The 21,782-nt window shown below is 38.8% G+C and overlaps 1 protein-coding gene across 6 annotated transcripts in view; it reads right to left on the bottom strand.

Moving 5' to 3' along the window:
• The window catches only part of DCAF1 (DDB1 and CUL4 associated factor 1), a 93,278-nt gene that overhangs the window by 59,424 nt on the left and 12,072 nt on the right, over positions 1 to 21,782 (bottom strand). For 3 of the 6 annotated variants that reach the window (XM_060161719.1, XM_060161718.1, XM_060161720.1), the window contains exons 3-5: positions 17,926 to 18,002; positions 15,529 to 15,602; positions 13,336 to 13,449 (exon numbers count right to left, since the gene is read on the bottom strand). The exons of 1 other annotated variant lie outside the window; for it this stretch is intronic. In XM_060161719.1, coding sequence (XP_060017702.1) covers positions 13,336 to 13,449; positions 15,529 to 15,602; positions 17,926 to 18,002 — 265 coding nt within the window. The remainder of the gene's footprint in view (positions 1 to 13,335; positions 13,450 to 15,528; positions 15,603 to 17,925; positions 18,003 to 21,782) is intronic. 2 more of the 6 variants (XM_060161721.1, XM_060161722.1) reach the window with 2 other exon arrangements.

The following is a 21,782-nucleotide window of genomic DNA, read 5'->3' as shown; positions in this document are numbered from 1 at the left end:
TGCCAAGATTGAATCAGGAAGAAATAGAAAATATGAACAGACCAATCACAAGCACTGAAATTGAAACTGTGATTTAAAATCTTCCAACAAACAAAAGCCCAGGACCAGATGGCTTCACAGGTGAATTCTATCAAACATTTAGAGAAGAGCTAACACCTATCCTTCTCAAACTCTTCCAAAATATAGCAGAGGGAGGAACACTCCCAAACTCATTCTACAAGGCCACCATCACCCTGATACAAAAACCAGACAAGGATGTCAGAAAGAGAAAACTACAGGTCAGTATCACTGATGAACACAGATGCAAAAATCCTCAACAAAATACTAGCAAACAGAATCCAACAGCACATTAAAAGGATCATACACCATGATCAAGTGGGGTTTATTCCAGGAATGCAAGGAATCTTCAATATATGCAAATCAATGAACGTGATACACCATATTAACAAATTGAAGGAGAAAAACCATATGATCATCTCAATAGATGCAGAGAAAGCTTTTGACAAAATTCAACACCCATTTATGATAAAAACCCTCCAGAAAGTAGGCATAGAGGGAACTTTCCTCAACATAATAAAGGCCATATATGACAAACCCACAGCCAACATCATCCTCAATGGTGAAAAACTGAAAGCATTTCCACTAAGATCAGTAACAAGACAAGGTTGCCCACTCTCACCACTCTTATCCAACATAGTTTTGGAAGTTGTAGCCACAGCAATCAGAGAAGAAAAGGAAATAAAAGGAATCCAAATCGGAAAAGAAGAAGTAAAGCTGTCACTGTTTGCAGATGATGTGATACTATACATAGAGAATCCTAAAGATGCTACCAGAAAACCACTAGAGCTAATCAATGAATTTGGTAAAGTAACAAGATACAAAATTAATGCACAGAAATCTCTTGCATTCCTATACACTAATGATGAAAAATCTGAAAGTGAAATCAAGAAAACACTCCCATTTACCATTGCAACAAAAAGAATAAAATATCTAGGAATAAACCTACCTAAGGAGACAAAAGACCTGTATGCAGAAAATTATAAGACACTGATGAAAGAAATTAAAGATGATACAAATAGATGGAGAGATATACCATGTTCTTGGATTGGAAGAATCAATATTGTGAAAATGACTCTACTACCCAAAGCAATCTACAGATTCAATGCAATCCCTATCAAACTACCACTGGTATTTTTCACAGAACTAGAACAAAAAATTTCACAATCTGTATGAAAACACAAAAGACCCGGAATAGCCAAAGCAATCTTGAGAATGAAAAACGGAGCTGGAGGAATCAGGCTCCCTGACTTCAGACTATATACTACAAAGCTACAGTAATCAAGACAGTATGGTACTGGCACAAAAACAGAAAGATAAATCAATGGAACAGGATAGAAAGCCCAGAGATAAACCCACGCACATATGGTCACCTTATCTTTGATAAAGGAGGCAGGAATGTACAGTGGAGAAAGGACAGCCTCTTCAATAAGTGGTGCTGGGAAAACTGGACAGGTACATGTAAAAGTATGAGATTAGATCACTCCCTAACACCATACACAAAAATAAGCTCAAAATGGATTAAAGACCTAAATGTAAGGCCAGAAACTATCAAACTCTTAGAGGAAAACATAGGCAGAACACTCTATGACATAAATCACAACAAGATCCTTTTTGACCCACCTCCTAGAGGAATGGAAATAAAAACAAAAATAAATGGGACCTAATGAAACTGCAAAGCTTTTGTACAGCAAAGGAAACCATAAACAAGACCAACAGACAACCCTCAGAAAGGGAGAAAATATTTGCAAATGAAACAACTGACAAAGGATTAATCTCCAAAATTTACAAGCAGCTCATGCAGCTCAATAACAGAAAAACAAACAACCCAATCCAAAAGTGGGCAGAAGACCTAAATAGACATTTCTCCAAAGAAGATATACAGACTGCCAACAAACACATGAAAGAACGCTCAACATCATTAATCATTAGAGAAATGCAACTCAAAACTACAATGAGATATCATCTCACACCAGTCAGAATGGCCATCATCAAACAATCTAGAAACAATAAATGCTGGAGAGGGTGTGGAGACAAGGGAACACTCTTGCACTGCTGGTAGGAATGTGAATTGGTACAGCCACTATGGAGAACAGTATGGAGGTTCCTTAAAAAACTACAAATAGAACTACTATATGACCCAGCAATCCCACTACTGGGCATATACCCTGAGAAAACCATAATTCAAAAAGAATCATGTACCAAAATGTTCATTGCAGCTCTATCTACAATAGCCCGGAGATGGAAACAACCTAAGTGCCCATCATCAGATGAATGGATACAGAAGATGTGGCACATATATACAATGGAACATTACTCAGCCATAAAAAGAAACGAAATTGAGCTATTTGTAATGAGGTGGATAGACCTAGAGTCTGTTATAAAGAGTGAATTAAGTCAGAAAGAGAAAGACAAATACCGTATGCTAACACATATATATGGAAATTAAAAAAAAAATGTCATGAAGAACCTAGGGGTAAGACAGGAATAAAGACACAGACCTACTAGAGAATGGACTTGAGGATATGGGGAGGGGGAAGGGTGAGTTGTGACAAAGCGAGAGAGAGGCATGGATATATATACACTACCAAATGTAAGGTAGATAGCTAGTGGGAAGCAGCCACATAGCACAGGGAGATCAGCTCGGTGCTTTGTGACCACCTGGATGGGTGGGATAGGGAGGGTGGGAGAGAGGGAGACGCAAGAGGGAAGAGATATGGGAACATATGTGTATGTATAACTGATTCACTCTGTTATAAAGCAGAAACTAACACACCATTGTAAAGCAATTATACCCCAATAAAGATGTTAAAAAAAAAAAAAGAAATTACCCAAACAAAAGAGTAGACAGAAAACCAAATGAGGGATATCCCTGGTGGTCCAGCAGTTGAGACTCCATGCTCCCAACGCAGGGGGCCCGGGTTTGATCCTCAGTCAGGGAACTAGATCCCACATGCCGCAACTAGGAGCTGCATGCCGCAACTAAAATATCCTGCATGGCGCAACTAAAAATCCCATGTGCCGCAACTAAAAAAAAATATCCTGGATGCCGCAACTAACACCCGCATGCCACAACCAAAATGAAGATCCCGCACATGGCAACAAAGATCCCACTTGCCACAACTAAGACCCAGCGCATCCAAATTAATTAATTAATTAATTTTTAAAAAAGAAAGCAACATTAACAGACCTATGGGATAATATAAACCATGCCAAAATACACATAACAGGGATTCCAGAGGGAGAAAAAAGAGAAAAGGGGATTGAAAATGTATCTGAAGAAATTATGGCTGAAAACTTCCCAAATCTAAAGAAGGAAACAGATATCCACATATAGGAAGCACAGAGGGTCCCAATCAAGATGAACCCAGACAGACCTACACACCAAGATATATGATAATAAAAATGGCAAAAGTCAAAGAGAGAGTACTAAAGGCAGCAAGAGAAAAACAAAGAGTTAATTACAAGGGAAGGCCCAATAAGGCTATCAGCTGATTTCTCTAAAGAAATGCTGCAAGCCAGAAGGGAGTGACAAAATATATTCAAAGTCTTGAAAGGGAAAAATCTGCAACCTAGAATACTCTACCCAGCAAAATTATCATTTAGAATAGGAGGAAAAATAACTTCTCTGACAAGGAAAAAATAAAAGAATACAGCAATACTAAATCTATCCTAAAAGAAATATTGAAAGGTCTTCTCTAAAAGAAGCAGGAAGATACAGGGAGATAGCAATTGGAGAGTAAATCACTTAAATTAGCTAGTATACAAATCAAAAAGAAAAAAAAACCACCACCTATTTGTGAAAGCGATCATAAATGCAAGGAACAGCAAAAGGATAAAGATGAAGATATAAAAAAAGGACATCAAAATCATAAAATTTGGGGAAGGACTAAGAAAATGTAGATTTTTTGTTTTTAGAATGTTTTAGGGCCTATATGACTATCAGTCTAAAGCAAGCAGAACTAGGAAGGGGTTAACATACTTGAAAAACAGGGCAACCACAAATCAAAAACATACAATAGATTCACAAAAACCAAAAACAACACAAGCATAAAATAAAATCATCAACCCCCAAAAAGAAAAAGAAAAAGGAACAAACAAGGAATATAGAAACAGCTGAAAACAAGGTTTAAAATGGCAATAAATATATATGTATCAATATTACCTTAAATGTCAATCGACCAAATGCTCCAATCAAAAACAAAGAGTGGCAGACTGGATAAAAAAAACAAGAGTCTACAAGATTCAACCTACAAGAGATCCATCTTAGGGCAAAGGACACACATAGACTGAAAGTGAGGGAATGGAAAAAGGTATTTCATTTCATGCAAACAGAAATGACAAGAAAGCAGGAGCTACAATATTCCTAGCAGACAAAACAGACTTTAAAACAAAGGCCAAGGACTTCCCTGGTGGTCCAATGTGTAAGACTCTGTGCTCCCAATGCAGGGAGCCCAGGTTCGATCCCTGGTCGGGGAAATAGATACCACATGGATGCTGCAACTAAACAGTCCACATGCCGCAACTAAGAGTCCTCATGCCACAACTAAGAGTCCAGTCCGCATGTCACAACCAAGAAGTCCACGTGCTGCAACTAAGATCCCACGTGCTGCAACTAACACCCAGTGCCGCCAAAATAAATAAATATTTTAAAAATTAAAAAAAGGCCATAAGAAAGATAAAGGACACTATGTAACAGTAAAAGGATCAATACAAGAAGATGATTTAACACTTCGTCAACATATGTGCGACTGATACAGGAGCAATCAAATACATAAAACAAATACTAACAGACATAACAGGAGGAATTGATGGGAATACAATAGGAGACTTTTAACACCCCACTCACATCAATGAAGAGATCTTCTAGACAGAAAATCAATAAGGCAACAGAGATCCTAAATGATACAACGCTTAGATTTAAATGATATTTTCAGGATATTACATAAAAAAAAAAACCAGAATACACATTCTTTTCAAGTGCACATGGAACACTCTCTCTAGGACTGACCACATACTAAGGCACAAAACTAACCTCAACAAATTTAATAAGAGTACAGAAATTATTTCAAGCATCTCCTCTGAACACAATGGCATGAAACTAGAAATCAACCATAGGAAAAGAAATGAGAAAAAAATGATTACATGGAGACTAAACAACATGCTACTACAAAGCCAATGGGTCAACAAGGAAATCAAAAAGGAAATTTAAAAAATACCTTGAGAAAAGCGACAACGAAAACACAATCATACAAAATCCATGGGATGCAGCAAAAGCAGTTCTTAGAGGGAAGTTCATAGTGACACGGGCCTTCTTCAAAAAACAAGGAAAGTCTCAAATAAACAACCTAACCTACCACTTCAAAGAATCAGAAAAAGGACAAACGAAACCCATAGTCAGCAGAAGGAAGAAAACAATAAAGATCAGGGTGGAAATAAATAAAACAGAGGTTTAAAAAACAAAAGAAAGGGAATTCCCTAGTGGTCCAGTGGTTAGGACTCCGCACTTTCACTGCCAAGGGCCCAGGTTCAATCGCTGGTCAGGGAACTAGGATCCCACAAACCACGCAGCGTGACCCCCCCCCCAAAAAAAGAAACCGAGAACTGGTTCTTTGAAAGGGTAAACAAAGTTGACAAACCTCTGGCCAGGCTCACCAAGAAGAAAAGAGCGAGAACCCAAATAAAATAAGAAATGAAAAAGGAGAAATCTCAGCTGGTACCATAGAAATACAAAAAAAAACATGAAAGAGTACTGTGAACAATTATATGCCAACAAATTTGACAACCTACAAGAAATAGACAACTTTCTACAAACATACAGCCCACCAAAATTGAATCAAGAAGAAACAGATGATCTGAACAGACTGATCACTAGAAGTGAAGTAGAATCTGTAATTTTTAAAACTCCCTACAAACAAAAGTCCAGGACCAGGTGCCTTCACAGGCAAATTCTACCAAACATACAAAGAAGAACTTACACTGATTCTTCTAAAACTGTTCCAAAAGACTGAAGAGGATGAAACACTCCCAAAGACATTCTATGAAGTCACCATCACCCTGATACCAAAATCAGACAAAGATACCACCAAAAAAGAAAATTACAGGCCAATATCTTTGATGAATATAGATGCAAAAATTCTCAGCAAAATATTAGCAAACTGAATCCAACACCACATAAAAAAGATCATACACCACAACCAAGTGGGATTCATCCCAAGTTCACAAGAATGGTTCAACATCTGCAAAGCAATCAATGTAATATACCACATAAACAAAAGTCAAAAACCATGTGATTATCTCAATAGATGCAGAAAAAGCATTTGGCAAAATTCAACATCATCCATGATAAAAACTTTTACCGAAGTGAGTATAGAGGGAACATACCTCAACATAATAAAAGCCATTTATGACAAACCCAAAGCCAATAAAATACTCAGTGGTGAAAAGCTGAAAGCCTTCCCACTAAAACCTGGAACAAGACAAGGATGCCCACTCTTACCACTTCTATTCAACATAGTATTGGAAGTCCTAGCCACAGCAATCTGACAAGAAAAATAAAAGGTATTCAAATTGAAAGGGAAGAGGTAAAATTGTCACTAAATGCAGAAGACATGATACTATATATAGAAAACCCTAAGGATTCCACACTAAAACTACTAGATCCTATAAAGGAATTCAGAAAAGTAGCAAGATACAAGATTAACATTCAGAAATCAGTTGCATAAATTTCTTGACACTAATGATGAAATATCAGGGACTTCTCTGGTGGTCCAGTGCTTAAGAATCCACCGTCCAATGCAGGGGACGCAGGTGCGATCCCTGGTCAGGGAACTAAGATCCCACATGCCGCGGGGCAACTAAGCCTGTGTGCTGTCAACTACTGAGCCTGCATGCCCTAGAGCCCGTGTACCACAACTACTAAGCCCGCACGGTCTGGAACCCATGTGCCACAAGTAGAGAGCTTGCTCACCACAACTACTGAGCCCATGCTCTCTAGAGTCCGTGCACCACAATGAAGAGCCCATGCGCCGCAATGAAAGATCCTGCATGCCACAATGAAGATCCGGAGTGCCACAACTAAGACCCGACACAGCTAAATAAATAAATATTTTTTAAAAACCAATGAAATATCAGAAAGAGAATGTATAAAAACAATACTTTTTAAAATCACACCAAAAAACATAAAATACCTAGGAATAAACCTGACCAAGGAAGTGAAAGACTTATATGCTAAGAACTATAAAACATTACTAAAAGAAAGTAAAGAGAATGCAAAGAAATGGAAAGATATCCCATGCTCTTGGATTGGAAGAATTAATATTATTAAAATGGCAATACTACCCAAAGCAATCCACAGATTTAATGCAATCCCTATCAAATTACCCATGACATTTTTTGCAGAACTAGAACAAATAATGCAAAAATTCATATGGAGCCATAAAAGACCCAGAATTGCCAAAGCAATCCTGAGGAAAAAATTCAAAGCAGGAGGCATAACTCTCCCAGGCTTCAGACAATACTACAAAGGTACAGTAATCAAAACAGTGTGGTATCAGTACAAAAACAGACATATGGATCAATGGAACAGAATAGAGAGCCCAAAAATAAACCTACACACCTACATTCAATTAATCATGGACAAAGGAAGCAAGACTATAAAATGGGAAAAAGACAGTCTCTTCAGCAAGTGGTACTGGGAAAGATGGACAGCCACATGTAAATCAGTGAAGTTGGGACACACACTCACACCATGCACAAAAATACTCAAAATGGCTTAAAGACTTGAACATAAGACATAACACCATAAACTCCTAGAAGAAAGCACAGGCTAAACATTCTCTGACATAAATCGTACCAATAGTTTCTTAGGTCAGTCTCCCAAGGCAACAGAAATAAAAACAAAAATAAAATGGGACCTAATCAAACTTAAAAGCTTTTGCACAGCAAAGGAAATCATTTAAAAGAAACGAGGGACTTTCCTGGTGGTCCAGTGGCTAAGACTCCACACTCCCAATGCTGGGGGCCCACGTTCAATCCCTGGTCAGGAAACTAGATCCCACATGCTGCAACTAAGAGTTCACATGCCGCAACTAAAAGATCCCACATGTTGCAACTGAAGATCCTGTACACAGCAACAAGGATCCCACATGTGGCAAGGAAGATCCCACACGCGGCAACGAAGATCCCGCACATGGCAACTAAGAACCGGCACAGCGAAATAAATAAATAAATGTTAAAAAAAAAAAAAAAAACCTACAGAAGGGGAGAAAATATTTGAAATGATGAGACCAAAAATGCTTAATCTCCAAAATATACAAACAGCTCATACAACTCAACAACAAAAAAAAAACAAACAACCCAATTGAAAAATCAAAAGAAGATCTTAATAGACATTTCTCCAAAGAAGACATGCAGATGGCCAGTAGGCACATGAAAAGATGCTCAACATCACTGATTATTAGAGAAATGTAAAACAAAACTAAAATGAGGTACCACCTCACACCAGTCAGAACTGCCATCATTAAAAAGTCTACAAATAACAGGGACTTCCCTGATGGCACAGTGGTTAAGAATCCACCTGCCAATGCAGGGGACACGGGTTCAAGCCCTGGTCCGGGAAGATCCCACATGCCGTGGAGCAACTAAGCCCGTGCACCACAACTATTGAGCCTGCGCTCTAGAGGCTGCATGCCACAACTACTGAAGCCCATGTGCCTAGAGCTCCACAACAAGAGAAGCCTGCGCACTGCAATGAAGAGAAGCCCCTGCTCGCCGCAACTACAGAAAGCCTGCGTGCAGTAATGAAGACTCAACACAGCCATTTATTTATTCATTTATCTTTTTTTTTTTTTTTTTTTTTGCGTTACACGGGCCTCTCACTGTTCTGGCCTCTCCCGTTGCAGAGCACAGCCTCCGGACATGCAGGCTCAGCGGCCATGGCTCACAGGCCCAGCCGCTCCGCCACATTTGGGATCTTCCCAGACCGGGGCACGAACCCGTGTCCCCTGCATCGGCAGGCGGACTCTCAACCACTGCACCACCAGGGAAACCCTTTTTTTTTTTCCTAAAGTCTACAAATAACAAATGCTGGAGTGGGTGTGGAGAAAAGGGCACCCTACTACAATGTTGGTGGGAATGCAAGTTGGTGCAGCCACTATACTGGAAAATAGTATGGAGGTTCCTCAGAAAAGTAAAAATACAGTTACCATATGATCCAGCAATCCCACTCCTGGGCATATACCCAGACAAAACTATAATTCAAAAAGACAGGGGTTTCCCTGGTGGCACAGTGGTTAAGAATCCGCCTGCCAATACAAGGGACACAGGTTTGAGCCCTGCTCCGGGACGATCCCACATGCCGTGGAGCAACTAAGCCCATGAGCCACAACTACTGCGCCTGCACTCTACAGCCTGCGACCCACAACCACTGAGCCCACGTGCCACAACTACCGAAGCCCACGCGCCTAGAGCCCGTGCTCTGCAGCAAGAGAAGCCACCACAATGAGAAGCCCGCACACCGCAACAAAGAGTAGCCCCCACTCGTCGCAACTAGAGAAAGCCCACACGCAGCAACAAAGACCCAACACAGCCAAAAATAAATAAATAAAAAGATACAGGTACCCCTATGTTCATAGCAGCACTATTCACAATAGCCAAAACATGGAAACAACCTAAAGGTCCGTCGACAGATGAATGGATAAAAAAAAGATGTGGTACATATATATAATGAAATACGACCCAGCCATAAAACAGAACGAAATAATGGCATTTGCAGCAACATGGATACAACCTGAGATTATCATACTAAGTAAAATCAGACAGAGAAAGACAAATACCACGTGATATCACTTATATGTGGAATCTAAAATATGGCACAAATGAGCCTATCTACAAAACAGAAACAGACTCACAGACATAGAGAACAGACTTGTGGTTACCAAGGAGGATGGAGGGAGGCAGAGGGATGGACTGGGAGTTTGGGGTTAGTAGATGCAAACTATTACATTTAGAACAGACGAACAACAAGGTCCTACTGTATAACACAGGGAACTATATCCAGTCTCCTGGGATAAACCATAATGGAAAAGAATATTAAAAAAAAAAAGAATGTATATATGTATACAAATGAGCCACCTTGCTGTACAGCACAAATTAACACAGCATTGTAAATCAACTATACTTAAAAAAAAAAGAGCAGCAAGCATAAACAGAAAATAAAACAAAATAAAATTTAAAGCTATTTCAACATCTGTGAAAGTACAATCCAGCAACTTTTTTAAACAGCAGCTAGAATACAATCAATTTAGTAACTTACAACCAGCTCTTAAAAAGAAATGAAATAGAAACTATAAGGATGCACTGCACAAAGGGTAAACAATGTTCAAGAAAACTCTGATACATATAATCTATGGGTTGCAATGTAAAACAAAATGTACCCAGCTTTTGGAAAAAGTAAAATGTGTAACTATCGGTTCAGAAAGTTTGAGAAACACTGCTCTAAAGCAGTGAATCTTTTTTTTAAATAAATTTATTAATTTTATTTTATTTATTTTTGGCTACACTGGGTCTGCATTGTTGCACGTGGGTTTTTTCTAGTTGCGGCGAGTGGGGGCTACTCTTCGTTGCAGTGCGCAGGCCTCTCATTGCGGTGGCATCTCTTGTTGCAGAGCACAGGCTCTAGAGCCCAGGCTCAGTAGCTGTGGCACACGGGCTTAGCTGCTCCGTGGCATGTGGGATCTTCCCAGACCAGGGCTCTAAACCCATGTCCCCTGCACTGGCAGGCGGATTCTTAACCACTGTGCCACCAGGGAAGCCCTAAAGCAATGAGTCTTAACTGTAGCTTTGTGAAACACCAGTTGCCAATCTGTCTAAAAATAATGATTTTGTTTTTTCTTTTTTTTTTTTTTTGAGCGGGGGGGCGGTCTGCACTGCGCAGAATGCAGAATCTAAGTTCCCTGACCAGGGATCGAACCTGTGCCCCCTGCAGTGGAAGTGTGGAGTCTTAACCACTGGACCGCCAGGGAAGTCCCCAAAAATTATGATTTCTGGCTCATTAATTTACACACTATAATTAAATGTTTTTAAAGAAGTAAAACATTGATTCACACCAAAAAATGTGCATAGGATATTTCTGAAAGGTAAAGAACATCATATGATCCAGTGGTAAGGTCTCACAAGGTTAAAGAGGTTTATAATCTACACTCTAGGACATTGGATTCAAGGCAATGTTATTTCCAACCTAATTATGATTATCTTTGAATAATTTACTTCTCTCGACCTAATAAAAATCAGTTATTAAGAAACAAACTGTTCTAGGACTTCCCTGGTGGTGCGGTGGTTAACAATCTGCCTGTCAATGCAGGGAACATGGGTTCAAGCCCTGGTCAAGGAAGATCCCACATAATATATAAATCTTGCATATAACAAATACACTGCTGTAAGTGCTTCATTTTCACCATGCTTTTCAAAAGAACTCACATTAAAAAAAAAAAGAATTCACATTAAAACATTTTTGACAGGAGATAGATTTTTTTGGTCTCCCACAGTGGGAGCTAATTAGAGATTTTTAAATCTAGTCTACATAATACTGCAAACTATAGCATTAATAACAATGTTATTCTCTAAAATACATTATGTGGTACAATTCTGTAATAAAATTTTCTTAAAAGTTAAGAAAATCTGTTTCCAGATCTTTCACTTGGCTTATGCATTTAACTATACTGAGACTTCCAGATTTTTTCAGATTAAATTTTTAGTGTCTTTAAAAGCAAAGAAAGCTATATAGCATACACAATTCACACTGCAAATTCTTAATGCTAAGAGACAAAATATCAACATTACTTCTAAAAACACAGCAACTAATTTTTGACAACTGAAATATACACAGTCACTAACAAATTACCATTCTCTGGTCTTCAAAGCACTTATCCTTACTTGAAATTATCAGTTTGTCTCTGTTCTTCCAAATATATATATAAATATAAGCTCCTATCTTGCTGACAAAATATTCTCAGCACATAGCATAAAACACAGCCCAGCACAGCCTTCAAACATTAACTAAGTGAATATTAAATACTGCCAAGAATAAGACAGCCTTCCTCAGAACAGAATGTCCTCATCACTGGGGAAGACTACTCATCATTAAGAATAAGAGTCTTAATTATTAGAGAAATGCAAATCAAAATTACAATGAGGTAACCTCACATCAGTCAGAATCACCAACATTAAAAAATCTACAAAGAATAAATGCTGAAGAGAGTGTGGAGAAAAGGGAACCCTCCTACACCGTTGGTGGGAATGTAAATTGGTACAGCCACTATGGAGAACAGTATGGAGGTTCCTTAAAAAAAAAACTAAAAATAGAACTACCATGTGACCCAGCAATCCCACTATGGGCATACACACAGAAAAAACCATAATTCAAAAAGATACATGCACCCCGATGTTCCCTGCAGCACTATTTACAACTGCCAGGACATGGAAGCAAGCTAAATGTCCACTGACAGAAGAATGGATAAAGAAGATGTGATACATATATGCAATGGAATATTACTCAGCCATAAAAAGGAACGAAATGTCATTTGCAGTGACGTGGATGGACCTAGAGACTGTCATACAGAGTGAAGTCACAAAGAGAAAGACAAATATCGTATAGTATCACTTATATGTGGAATCTACAAAAATGGTATACAGATGAACTTATTAGCAAAGCAGAAATAGAGTCACAGATGTAGAAAACAAACTTATCGTTACCAAGGGGGAAGGGAGGGTGGGATGAATTGGGAGAATGGTAATGACATATATATGCTACTATATACAAAACAGATAACTAATGAGAACCTACTGTATAGCACAGGGAACTATACTCAGTGCTCTTGTGGTGACCTAAATGGGAAGGAAATCTAAAAAAGAGTGGATATACATATATGTATAACTGACTCACTCTGCTGTACAGCACCCTAACACAACATTGTAAAGCACCTACTTTCCAATAAAAAAAAAAAGGAATAAGAGTTTGAATAAGATCATAAATCGTTAAATCCACAAATCCATATCTAAAAACATGATCTTAAGATTTTAAAAAAGACTACAGCACCCAAGCAGCAAGTACTCACTAAAATAGTTATTTAAAAATTTTTCTTATTGTCTTAATTTCTTAAGATTCTATAATATAGATTACTACTATAATAAGAAAAAACTATAAATTATTTTAACAAAGAAAAACAGATCAGCATTCAACTAAAAAATAAAATGTTGACTTTTCTTTTTAGTAAGTACCTTTTCTTGAAAGACGACAGCAGTTTCTAGCCCTGGCATGATGTCCAGTAGGAGTCTGCAAGCAGCAGTGTTTAAAGGGGGCTCTCGGCTTGTCATCACATATGCATTCACCAGCTGTAAAGAAAAGGAGTACATCTCATCTGAAATTCAACCCAATCAAATTAATAACGACTAATAAATCCTTAATACATTCCCATAGCTTGCCTAAAGGGTATTAAAGAAGACTATACCTAACATTAATTAAACCTGTAATTATTAGAAATAGTTATGATCCTGCTGAGCCATGATAATACCATATAATTTCTTCTGCCACTTTAAAGTCAAATCCCCCTAAAACAACTCAGCAACCATAGAAATTCAAGCTCAAGGGATATCACAAAGAAAACACTCCCATCCTCATATACACTTTTTCAGAAGGATAAAACAGGGCAAGATAAGCCTCCCCTCACCCTTCCCTGATTCTTGACAACAGTTAATGAAAAAATTTGAGTTTTATATTTTATATATATAAATGTATCAATAAAACTTTCCTTTTGGCACTCATCAAATAAATACTGGATCTCTAAGTGGCACTGTGTTCTATTGCTGGGTATACAACAGTGAATAAGACACAGTCCCACCATCAAAGGGTTCATAATACAAAAGAGGTGACAGTTGGAAAAACAAATATCGTAAGTACAGGATGCTACAGAAACCTGTAGGAAGCCATACAACTCTGCAAGGGAATCAGAGAAGGCTTTAGAGAGGAAGGGATTCCAAGCGAGAACATGAAGGACAAGCAGGAATAGCTAAGGAGGAGTGGGAAAGAGAGGAGGGCCAAAGGTCAGGAACAGAAAATGAGAGAACAGAGGCCATGAGATTGGGTTTATAAACCAAAATAAAAAATTTAAAATTTATCTTGAGAGCAATGGGAAAGCACTAATGGATTTTAAGCAAGAGAATGCCATGATCATTTTTTGCATTTGATAAAGATTTTCGGGATATAAGTAAAGAATGGGTTGGGACAAGATAAGAAGAGAAACCAATTAAGAGGCTATTGCAGTATCGAGAGATGGTGGTAGCTAATCTAAGGTCTGACAACAAGGGCAGAAAGAAGCGGAGGGATTTGTGAAGGTTAAGGGGGAGGGCACAATAAGACCTGTAAGTTCACTGAATAAGAAAGCTTAGAGGAATAAAGGATAACTTCCAGCTGGCTAGGAAAGGACACCATTACTGAGCTAGAGCATAAGAGAAACAGATTGTGGGGCAAACAATGAGACATGCAGAATTCAAGGTGCCTGTGGGAAATATCCATGTGGGAACGTCTAGAAGGCAGCTGGAAGTGATCTGAAGCAGAGAAGAGACACCAGTGATAAATAAAATTGGGAATTAATATAATACAGATAAAAATAATAGCTAATAATTACTGAGCCCTCATGTGCCAGGTTCTGAACTAAGTACTTTTCATGTTTAATTTCATTCAAGGATTACAAAAACATTTTAAGGTAAGAACTATCATCCCTATTTCATAGATTAGGGAAATAAAGCTTTGAGAAAATAAAGCTTGGAGAGGCTTAAGTTGCCTAAAGATCAAAATGTCAATGAAGAGTGGAGCTGCACTTAAACCCAAAACATGGACCCCAAAGCCCATGCTCTCAAGCATCATGCTATTCCACCTCCAAAATCAAACCTAACAGCCACAATTTATTAAATAATTACTATGTTCAGGAGCTGTGAGTAATACATACTTTTTTTTTTTTTACCCTCATTTACTCCTCAACAGACCAGAGTTAAATAAGGCACCTTCTCTCCCTCCACATGCCCAATGCACACACCCATAGTGTCAGTGCAGAGTCATACGGTACATATCACTCTTACTTTTCTATTCAAGAACCCAAGAGAACTCCTATATTCCCAAACTCAAAATCATCTCACCCCAGAATGAGCACAGATGCCTTGGGAACCCTCACCAATATTCAAGTGAACAAAGTACACACCAAAGAGAAAACACCTTGGCCACAACCAGGACTTTGGTAATAAAGAAGTCCATGATCAGTCTATTTCATTGAACCAATACCAAATTTAAAAAGCTACCCACTCTATTCCCAACTCTGTCAAGGCCTCAGGAAAAAACAGACTATTTACAAAAAAAAACAATAAAGGTACAGCATCTGCTGATGATAATCTCTAGAGAAAAGTAAGAAGCAAACCTACTGCATTCATGAAATCATCATTCTTGAAGAGTATTCTCAGCAAGTGGCCCAGCATACACTCTGGATCAGCTCGACCTACCAAAAGAAGAGGGGAGGAACAAACAAAGGAATGAGTAAGTCATCCCAGTCAAGCAACTCAAACCTCTGGAAAGGCACCTGGGTTGTTTTAAGTACTATTAAAAGGCCAGCAAAAATTAACAGAAACAAAGAAAAGATTCTTTCGATGAATCAGATTTCATAAGGAGCATTCTTTAAAATTAAAAATGACAATAAAAAATTTGAGACACTGCTCTCTAACATTCCCATCTCCCAGCATATTGCCTACACATCAATGCTGAATTAAATAAATGAGCACTAGACCCAGACCAGCATCACTAAGAGTATACAAGGGTCTACAAAAGAATCATAAAGGAGCCTAAAAGAATGAAAACCCATGACTTCCCAGACAAAGAAAGGAAGGAAGCACAACTTCTTTTGATGAGTGGCCTGGAGAAGATAGGCTCCAAGTCCAATCTCTCAACTATAATGCCAACAGCAGTACAAATGTGTCCTCAAACCTGTAATGAACACTCCAGGTTTGGGGGACAGGGGGAATCCCGCCAAGCAATCACCAATTCTAAAGATAAAATAAACGTGGTCATCTTAACTTCTGAGCTCCTGGGGAAAGAAAGGAGGCCAGGAACCTAGGATTTACTCAACACACAGCCTAAATGTAAAAGAATTACTTAATGGTTGGGAAAATTACTGGTTCGCTTTTAAAAGAGATATCATCAATTTAATTTTCCTTTCAGAGTGGCAAATTTAGTCAAAGGATACAATTTAGGATGAAGAAAAGATATAAGCTGCTGATATAAAGTTTTTACCAAGCTGTAATTAATATCCCAAAGTAATTCACAAAAACAGAAGTTAGAGAATGGTACTATAAAAACAAACGTGGACCTCATTACTTAACTTTCTCTCTTTATAAAAGATGAAACTGTGACCCTTATTTTTATTAATAGAAATTATGCCTAATGACAAATATGACTTAACATAAGAGTTAGGAAGGAAAAAAACTGTCTTTAAATTTCTACTGAAAAAAAAGGCATTCTTCTCTCCCTTCTTCCTCGTTACCATTTCATCCTTCCCAAGGCAATGTCACTAAGCATGATCACCTCTTGAATTCTTTTCACAATCCCATGAATTAACTTAGTTTCTTTTCACTTTCCTACTATTTCATGCTCTGATTGCCTTACTGAAGATGTTAGCCCAATAGCCATTCTCAAAGTCACAAGTGGGGATGTCTACGACAAGAGCAGCAGGTAACATCACATAAACAACTGGACACTCAATTTGAAATGCTTAGCTTACTTACATTTGGGAATAAAAGTCTAAGAAACAGAAATAAACCCTGGAACATTTGGGTGGATATACAATGTTCTTATTTTTGTAAGTCCCATTCATTCTCACTATCTCTCCACATACAAAATCTCAGACTCTTCTCTCCAAAAGGAACTCCTGGTTTTATAAAGAGAAAATTTATATGCAGTGTGGGCCCACATGACATAAGCTTTGCCCACTGGTAAGCTACCTTAGAGAGAACATAAAATAGCAGTCTCAAGTCCCATACAATTCTGTATTATAGCAAATTCCATGCCAAAGCAGGCTGGTTTGTCATGGCTCTAATTAAATTGGCCCAAAAGAAAACCACATTAACATGAGATGGCATATTTTAGCTGTTGGAACACTAAAGTAGACATCAAGAAATCCATTCATTCATTATTCAAGGTTCCAAGCATCAATTTCATAACTAAAAGCAAGGCACTGAATGCATTCTCAACCACATCTCCCCGTTAATAAAAGGATAATTATTGTTGTTAGAAAAATGAAGGCACAGAGGATAACATCTTTTGGTTTAAAAGTCAGAAAGACAGAACATTTTTCTCTTTTTAAATCTTTGTAATCATATCAACTGAGTCAATAAGGTATATCTATATAATTTAGTTCCTTTAAGTTAGCTTCTAGTAATAGTAATTTTCCATTTAATAGGTAAATATTAAAAGTATTTCCATTTTGCCAGGAATTTATTTTTCCTCTCTGCCCCCACCTTGAGCAATATTTTAACAAATAAATTCTATTTCAATTGAAAAATATTCCTTATATTAAGCAGTTTTCTTTTTTTTTTTTGCGGTACACGGGCCTCTCACTGTTGTGGCCTCTCCCGTTGCGGAACACAGGCTACGGACGCGCAGGCTCAGCGGCCATGGCTCACAGGCCCAGTCGCTCCACGGCATGTGGGATCTTCCCGGACCGGGGCACGAACCCGTGTCCCCTGCATCGGCAGGTGGACTCTCAATCACTGTGCCACCAGGGAAGCCCTAAGCAGTTTAGAGCCAGGCTTAAGAGAACACAGTCTCACCAGGATGTCGATCATCAAATGGGTCTGGATCCCCCTTACGATATTCTTCAGTTTCTTTTTCAATCAATTCAGACATCCTAGCACAAAGAGAAGACAGGGTCAATTCTAGACAAGCATACAAAAAAAAATGTATCACTACCTACAATAGTCAAACAATCAAGGTACAAAATAAAAGCAAAAAATTAGAAAAAGGGTATTTTCCTAACAAACATAAAGACCTAAACAACTATCTCATAAAACAGTTTCCACTCCCAAATCCATTCTTCTCTCCAACTCTCCTGTCTCAAATAATAGCACTATCCCCTCAGAAGCCAAAAACAAGGAGTCATCATTAAAACTGTCCTTTTCTCCCCATCCCCCACAGCAATAATTCCTATAAGCTCTACCTACAAAATATCTCCTGACTTCCATCATTTCCTTAAATTTTGACCACTCCTACCCTTGTCCAGACCACCTTTATCAACTTCTGGACTACCTGTAATAGACTTTTCCCTGGTCTCCTTGTTTCTTGCTTCCATGCTTGACCTGACACAATACACCTCCAACTTTCAATGACTTACCCTCAACTTAAATTAAACCCAAGCACTGCAAGGTTTACAGTAACCTGGCTTTTGTCTGCATCTATGACCACTTCTTGTACTCCTCCACCCCTCCTTTATTAAGCTACGGTCACATGGCCTTCCCTGCTCTTCAGAGTCCAAACTCGTAACTGCTCCAGGACCTTTCTAGGTGCTGTTACCTCAGCCTGTAACATTCTTCCACCCACCCAGGTTCCCACCCCTGCCCTAAGCAACCACTCACCTACTTTTTCTCACTAAAGATTAGTTTTGCCTGTTCTACAATTTCATATAAATGAAATCACATATACTCTTTTTTTTTTAATTTTATTTTATTTATTTATTTACTTTTGGCTGCGTTGGGTCTTCGTTGCTGCGTGCGGGCTTTCTCTAGTTGCAGCGAGCGGGGGCTACTCTTCGTTGTGGTGCGTGGGCTTCTCTTGCTGCGGAGCACGGGCTCTAGGCATGCAGGCTTCAGTAGTTGTGGCTCGTGGGCTCTAGAGCGCAGGCTCAGTAGTTGTGGCGCACGGGCTTAGTTGCTCCACGGCATGTGGGATCTTCCCGGAACAGGGATGGAACCCGTGTCCCCTGCATTGGCAAGCGGATTCTTAACCACTGCACGACCAGGGAAGCTCCACATATACTCTTTTTATGTTTGACTTCTTTCACTCAGCACGTTGAGTCATCCATGTTGTTGCACGTTATCAACTGTTCTTTTTTATTCACACTTTTTTTTTTGAAATAAGAAAAATCACTTTCTGAGTACCCTAAGGACTGACATTTTAACCTATTATAATGACAATCAAATAAAAGGCTCTCATGCTCTCCAGTATCTAGGATGCTCTATCCTAACTCAAATTTTCCTGCATGCTTTATTTCCACAAAACCATACTTCTAGTCTTAAGGGTTAAGCTCCCTGCAAAAATTCTTGCCCACTCTGGTATATTTTTCCCCATCAAGCCTCAAAAGTATTTCTACCTTTTCTACCTTTCCCCCTAAACTCTGAAAACTCTCTTTGCCACAAAGGATGATCACATAAAATGTATTTTAAATTACATATTATAAGATCTACTAGTATCTTCAGTGGAAACTAAGCAATATAGCACAGCAGAAGTTAAAAACATGGATTCTGGAGCCAGATGGCCAGTGTTCAAATCATATCTCTTCCCCTGTTTGTGACTTCGGTCAACTTATTTAACCTCTCTGCGCCTAATCTGTAAAATGAGGATAACAGTCCCTATCTTACAGAGTTTCCCTGAAGTAAAAGTTAATATATGTAGTCTGCTTAAAACAGAACTTAAGTCAGAGCTATTTAGGTGGTGTTGCTATGGAAACTGGGAATCAATAACAAATAGAAAACGAATTAATCTAAGGTAGATATTGATGCAATGGGGCAGGAGGGAGCCTTCTGGAGGTAGTACTCAAGTTCTATAATTTGATCTAGGTGATGATTTTGTAAGTAAACAATCCATCCCTCAGTATCCACAGAGAATTGGTTCCAGGACCTCCCAGGGATACTAAAATCCTCTAATGCTCAAGTCCTTTGTATAAAATGGCATAGTACAGTTGGCCCTCCACATCCACAGAGTCAAGCAACCGTGGGTGGACTATAAATTATATCTCAATAATATAAAAAAAAACACAAAACCTGGGTTAAGCTCATACAGCTTGGCGCAATGCCAGTCCTTTTTCACAGAATTAAGTCGAAGTCTTGATTATAATAAATAAAACAACATAAAAAATAAAAAGTCAATCAAGTTATAGAGTTGTACATTTTTCTTAGGAAAATAGCCAAAAGATCATTTTAAAAAATAGTCAGTAAAGGAGCATGTAGGCCTGAAATTCATTTGCTTTTCATGCAATACACCCAAACTGAAGCCAGTTTGCAGGGTGAGAGGGATGACAGATGTGAAGATACTTTAGGAAATAGCCAGTGAACTAACAGACCCACAATTTGAAGGATGGTAAGAGTTTTGCCCCTATCTAAAATAAACTATACTCTGAATTCATCCTACTGTCTCTTAAAGTCCCAGTCTAACCTTAAAGATCTTTTTAAGATCTTGCTCCATATAACTTTATCTTCCATTCCTACCTTATATTCACCCTCCACTCTGGCGGGGCCCATTTCCTCACTGCCACAAAAACATGCCCCAGTTCATTCTCCCCTAGATACATTTTTCAGTCACATTTGAACTTTTCCTAGAAAACCTTGTCTCTGCTTTCAATCAAGGTATATTCTACCAACTTTCAAGTCCCTGTTCCAAGGAACCTTTACCTCATCCTACACTGGAAAGCCCACTGGATTTGGAGTTAAAACCCAGTATTTTAACCTTAGCTTTCTACTGCCTGGCTATAGTCTTTTGGGTTTTTTTGTTTTGTTTTTTTGTTTGTTTTGGCCACGCTGGGTCTTTGTTGCTGCACGCAGGCTTTCTCTAGCTGCGGCAAGCAGGGGGGTACTCTTTGTTGTGGTGCACGGGCTTCTCGTTGCAGTGGCTTCTCTCTTGTTGTGGAGCACGGGCTCTAGGTACACGGGCTTCAGTAGTTGCAGCACACGGGCCCTAGAGCGCAGGCTCAGTAGTTGTGGTGCATGGGTTTAGTTGCTCCGCAGCATGTGGGATCTTCCCAGACCTGGGATCAAACCCGTGGTCCCTGCATTGCAGGCGGATTCTTAACTACTGCACCACCAGGGAAGTCCTATAGTCTTTTGCAAGCAGCTCAGAGGATGGCGGCTATCTTTTAACAATGTAGCTCTCACACTTTTAGTGACAAATGAAGAAGCTGAGGTTCAGAGAAGTGTCTCCTACAGTTCTGACACACAAAAGGTCCTCAAACATTTGTTGAATGAATAGAAGAAATGGACTCATTCAAATTCTTTCCATTCTCCTAACCCCTAGAATATTTACAAACCACACTGCCAATCGAGCACTTCATTATATGCTATTTTGTACTACTATGCATTTTTTGGAGCCATTAGTTGCCTCCCAGATGGTTATCTCCTTGAAGATAGGGTCCCTCCATTTAGGCTTTGCACTGCTGAATACCATAGCATAATGACAAAGTTCAGGGTCAAATATGATAATTAATATGAAATAATCCTGAAAATAAAGTTTTTTGGTTTTGGGGTTTTTTTTGGCCTCACCACGCAGCTTGCAGGATCTTAGTTCCCTGCCCAGGGATTGAACACGGGCCCCGGGAGTGGAAGCACCGAGTCCTAACCACTGGACCGCCAGGGAATTACCGAAAATAAAGTATTAAAAAATACCTTATATTTTATATCTTTTGAGCAATTAAATGAATCTA

Source organism: Lagenorhynchus albirostris, chromosome 10 (assembly GCF_949774975.1).
Source record: "Lagenorhynchus albirostris chromosome 10, mLagAlb1.1, whole genome shotgun sequence".
NCBI classification, from domain to species: Eukaryota; Metazoa; Chordata; class Mammalia; order Artiodactyla; family Delphinidae; genus Lagenorhynchus; species Lagenorhynchus albirostris.
Note: the sequence above shows the minus strand (reverse complement) of the source record. Positions and strands in the feature narration are given on the sequence as shown.